This window comes from Odontomachus brunneus, unplaced genomic scaffold (genome assembly GCF_010583005.1).
Source record: "Odontomachus brunneus isolate Ranch 3 - 2012 unplaced genomic scaffold, Obru_v1 Obru_scaffold_090, whole genome shotgun sequence".
Lineage (NCBI taxonomy): Eukaryota > Metazoa > Arthropoda > Insecta > Hymenoptera > Formicidae > Odontomachus > Odontomachus brunneus.
In genome coordinates, this window is record NW_022639540.1 from 1,131,723 (window position 1) to 1,136,347 (window position 4,625).

Here is a 4,625-nt window from a genome sequence, read left to right on the forward strand (position 1 = left end):
TATATATATATATATATATATATATATATATATATATATATATATATATATATATATATATATATACCTTTCTTGATTTTACACTATTGATATTTAATGTTTTTTAATTATTTGTACAGATAACAGACAAAGTGAAGAATGAAGATTATGATTGTACAACTTTTACTTGTGCATTGACTGTTCCTGTATCAGTAAAGCTTAGAGAATACATATTGTATGCTTATATAACTAAAGAAACTAATATTTGTGAATCTGCTGTAAATTCTCTTAAGGCAAAACTACAAAATATCAAAGATACTTGGAAATTGTTTATGACACCGCAACTTGAACAAACCATGAGAAAACGTACAGATCAGTTGACACCGTCACCTTTTCTTATTGAGATTTTTTGGATATATGATGATGATGAAATTATATTTGAAAAATTGTAAGCATTATTCGAATATTTACTTAATTTGTATTTCATTTGAGAAAGAAGTATAATGATAATGATAGCAAATGATAGTAATAGAGGATACTTTAAATAGTACAAGATTGTCTTTTTGCAGTAAACGTATTTGAAGAAAACTTCAGTGATCTTTCATTTTTTATTTTAGAACAAAAAAACACAAGAATGATAAGAACAAACGGAAGAGAAAGGGTAATGGTAATGAATTTAGTAGAAAGAGTATCGAAACTTTATTGAGCGAGATAACAGATGAGCAACTTTTACAGCACTTCACGATCTCGCAGATTATGCCACAAACATTTGTTCGAGTGGAGAATATTCTGTGTTCCCATAGCAGTATTTTCGTAGGAGGTATTGACGCGACTTAATTTTAATTAGCTAATTTTGATTAGCTATACCTGTCGTGTCATTTATTTCTGCAATGTGGCACGAAATGTCTTATATAACTTCAGAATTTCAGGACGTTACAATAAACTTTCAAGAGAACTCAGTCAAACTCCATGGTTTGTAAATGGTGAGAAGAAAGTGGAAACTTCGGTACAAGACTTACTCTGCAACTCTATCGCAGAAGCTGTGAAGGCAGGATGTATGTTATAATTGTGTTTATTTCTATTTATCATTGTACACAAAGTTGTAATTAATTTCTTAATTAATTATTATACTTAATTAGCGGGCTTGCTCAGATCAATCGTCAATTAGTTGAAGCACATTTATCTAAATTAATTAATAAATTAGGAGAAATTTGATATTTTTATAATTCTTCTACTATATATGTTTTTACTTTCAACAAAACTTAACATTATATTTACGCAGCTATAAAATTTTTATCATCGGGAAGAGAAGACGTCGACGTCCGAAATATATACAATGGTCGACCATTCGCAGTCGAGTTGTTGAATCCTCGCATGACAAACATTACGAGCGAGCTTTTGACGCATCTAGCCACTAACATTAATCAGTCGACCAAGCAGGTTCAAATAACGTCAGGATTAAAAATTCTTTCGAGGTACGTTTCTAAAGTGAATCACAAATTAACAAATTGGAATAACGTGAGACGTAAACATAAGTAGAACTGACTGATTAAACTATTAAATTGACAGTTTGAAGATTGTTTAAAAAACATAATGAAAAATATTCTACTGAAACATGCTTGTTTTTAGACTTGATCTGCAGAGGCTCAAGGAAGGAGAGCACGTCAAAACGAAATTTTATCGAGCATTATGTGTCTGTCGAAGCACTAGCAACTGTTTACCGCAAGTAGAGAATCTTAATAAATTAAAAAACATGAAAATCATTCAACGAACGCCAATAAGAGTATTGCACAGGCGGCCTTTGGCTTCGCGTACGCGTATCGTTTACGAAATGCGTACACGATGGGCGAAGCCTGAAGAACTGACGAAGTTGCTGCACACCGCCGCTGAAAGCGCCGACAAATTTTTCGTTCTCGACGTTAAAACACAAGCGGGCACATACGTTAAAGAATTTGTACACGGAGATTTTGGCAGAACTAAGCCAAGTCTATGTGATTTGCTTAATGTTGAAGTTGATATTGTAGCGTTAGACGTAACAGGTATCAATCTCAATTGGCCATGATAAATGTATTTAATATTTTTATACATTATTTATCATAAAATTGTATTAAAATAATTACAGAAAAATGTCTTACAAATTATAAGATGTCCTTTAATATTAAAATTCTTAACTTCCTATAGTCCTTTAACTATAAAATATCTTTTTAATCTAATCTGTTTCATCAAGGTGAATCTTTATGCTGCAAGATCCAGAAATGTTTCTTAACGGCGGCCAAAGAGATTCGTTCTGAACTCTTTTTCTTGATTAGCTATAGAAATATGTTTATAGATAGATCAGGTGTCATCATTATGAGTATTCTAATATAAATATTCGGAATATACAAAAGCATCATACCTTGGAGATAAGATCTTTAGCACCGAATGTAATCTGTTCTGGCCACTGCATACTTATTGTTTTTATTTTTGCATATGTTTCTTGTTGAGAAGAACTCAAGAAAGGTGGTTGTCCCGTAAGAAACTCGTAACAGAGAATACCCAGACACCAATGATCAACATAAACATCATACGTCTGTCCAGTTAGCATTTCTGGTGGCAAATAGTCTAGTGTCCCACATAATGTGTTTCGTCTAAAAGAATCATATATGAATATAAATAATGAATTCTTCAAATTCCAGCAATCTCTCAAAAGCCTTAAACAATACTTGTAAAAAGAAATAAAATACTAACTATCAAAGTAGCAAATATGTATTTTCTATTCTTACTTTGAAGATGGTGCATGCACGGACCAGCCAAAGTCTGCAAGCTTTATATCTCCATCATATGTAAGTAATAAATTCTCAGGCTTTATATCTCTGTGAATCACATTGTTTCTATGGCAGTACTCCAAAGCATCAGCTACTTGATAAGTATATTTAGCAGATCTGAAAATATATTCAAGTGAACAATTTGTATGTTATATGTAATAATGGGAAGCAAGTTAAATACATACAAGTGTTCATTAAATCTTTCATTTGGTTGACGTTTTAGCTCCTTATAGAGTTCTCCTCTTGCAGCAAATTCCAAAACCAGATAAATTCTTTTGTTATCATGGAAATATGTTAGAAGTTGAAGAATATGTGGATGTCTATAAACATATACATAAACTTTAGATTTTTCTTAGAAAAAAAAATTTTAAATGCACATCATAAACTTTTAGTGTACATACTTTAAGTGTGTCTGTATTTCAATTTCTCGCATTACTTGCTTCTCTACACGTCCTTTTATTAATTCAACTTTATATAGCGTTTTTAAGGCTACCATGTACTGAGTAGTCTTCTCTCTAGCTAAATATACACGGCCAAATTTTCCTCTCCCTAAAGGTGATCCAACTTCAAAATCATCCAAACTCCATTGATACCTGTTTAACAACATAAAAAACATGTAACTCTTGAAAGAATATTTGCTTGTTAGAATACCATATTATCTAAATTTTCTGTTTTACATAATTCCTCAAATTAACTATATAAATTTTCAATAACATAAATAAAATCATTAAATTGTTATCAACTTGTAAACAATTATCTCATACTTTGATGTATCTCATTTCAATAAATTTTAAACACAACTTTTTTAAGTAATCTTAGAAGTTACTTCAAAATATTCAATAATATATCTATGTACCTTGAGCCTCTATTCTCAACATGTTCCATCATTTTATAAATTGTGTCATGAATAGCTTCTTTGTAGTCATGAGATTGTGTTGATGGTAATGTTGATGGTATCTTAAATACATGTCCGCTAGCCATTATAAATAGTATTAACCAATTGCATTAACCAATATACTCAGTATGACTAAAAGGGAAAATATTATCTAATGTATTAATGATGTAATAATATCTACTTGCCTTTACTCAATCACATGTATACAACATGACATTCCAATACACAACAAAAATCTTTCCATGATTGCCAATATTCATTATGGCAGATTTACTAAGTCTTTCAAAGTATTACATTATTTCGTCATTATTACTTACTTTCCGTCGGCGTAAATATAAAAACGTCAACGTAATCTTTAAAGATAGTGAAATGTTGTGAAAATTTCAATAAAATTCTCTCACTTCTCTTACATGTATCAATCACATTTCATGACTCCCAATAACTGACAAACCCTTTAAATTTTCAAACGTGATATTCATCAGCGACATCTGTGTATGTATATACAGTAGTCTGCTCTTTTCAGCTGCACTGCTGAACTGGTGCAATAAGTTAGAGTGAGAAAAAATATACTTGTCTCATTCTAATTTATTGCACCAGTTTATCAGTGCAGGAACAGAAAACAGATCCTGTGTATCTTGAAATGGAATGAAAATTACAAAAGTGAACAAATTCACTAGGCATTGACCAATGAAGTTACAAATATAGTAAATTTGCTCACTTTTGTCATTTTCATTCTGCTTTAAGATACACAATTGACCCCCAGGAGTGCGTTCGGAAATGTCATCCAGGTGCACCCGCTGCATTGAAGTGCGAGACTGATAGCATGTTCCACTGGCTCTGGGTTATTCAGCTTATGTTTATTGGTCGAACAAGTACTTATAAGCTTTATGATTGGCTAGTAGAGACTTATGACGTCATTAATCTCAGAGCAATTAACCGTCTCAGAG

General features: G+C 31.4%; 2 protein-coding genes across 2 annotated transcripts in view; one reads left to right on the forward strand and one right to left on the reverse strand.

Moving 5' to 3' along the window:
- The window catches only part of LOC116848136 (putative tRNA pseudouridine synthase Pus10), a 3,666-nt gene extending 1,546 nt beyond the window's left edge, over positions 1-2,120 (forward strand). Inside the window, exons 3-7 of the mRNA XM_032823922.1 lie at positions 120-427; positions 597-799; positions 909-1,034; positions 1,262-1,454; positions 1,609-2,120. Coding sequence (XP_032679813.1) covers positions 120-427; positions 597-799; positions 909-1,034; positions 1,262-1,454; positions 1,609-2,041 — 1,263 coding nt within the window. The 3' untranslated portion in view covers positions 2,042-2,120. The remainder of the gene's footprint in view (positions 1-119; positions 428-596; positions 800-908; positions 1,035-1,261; positions 1,455-1,608) is intronic.
- On the reverse strand, positions 2,028-4,156 carry LOC116848137 (aurora kinase B-like). The gene is made up of 7 exons (XM_032823923.1): positions 3,996-4,156; positions 3,640-3,810; positions 3,185-3,376; positions 2,969-3,103; positions 2,742-2,900; positions 2,375-2,606; positions 2,028-2,288 (listed from the first exon to the last, which is right to left on the reverse strand). The coding sequence occupies exons 2-7, from the start codon at positions 3,762-3,764 to the stop codon at positions 2,202-2,204; spliced, it is 930 nt and encodes a 309-aa protein (XP_032679814.1). The 5' UTR covers positions 3,765-3,810; positions 3,996-4,156; the 3' UTR covers positions 2,028-2,201.
- Positions 4,157-4,625: the final 469 nt, after the last annotated feature.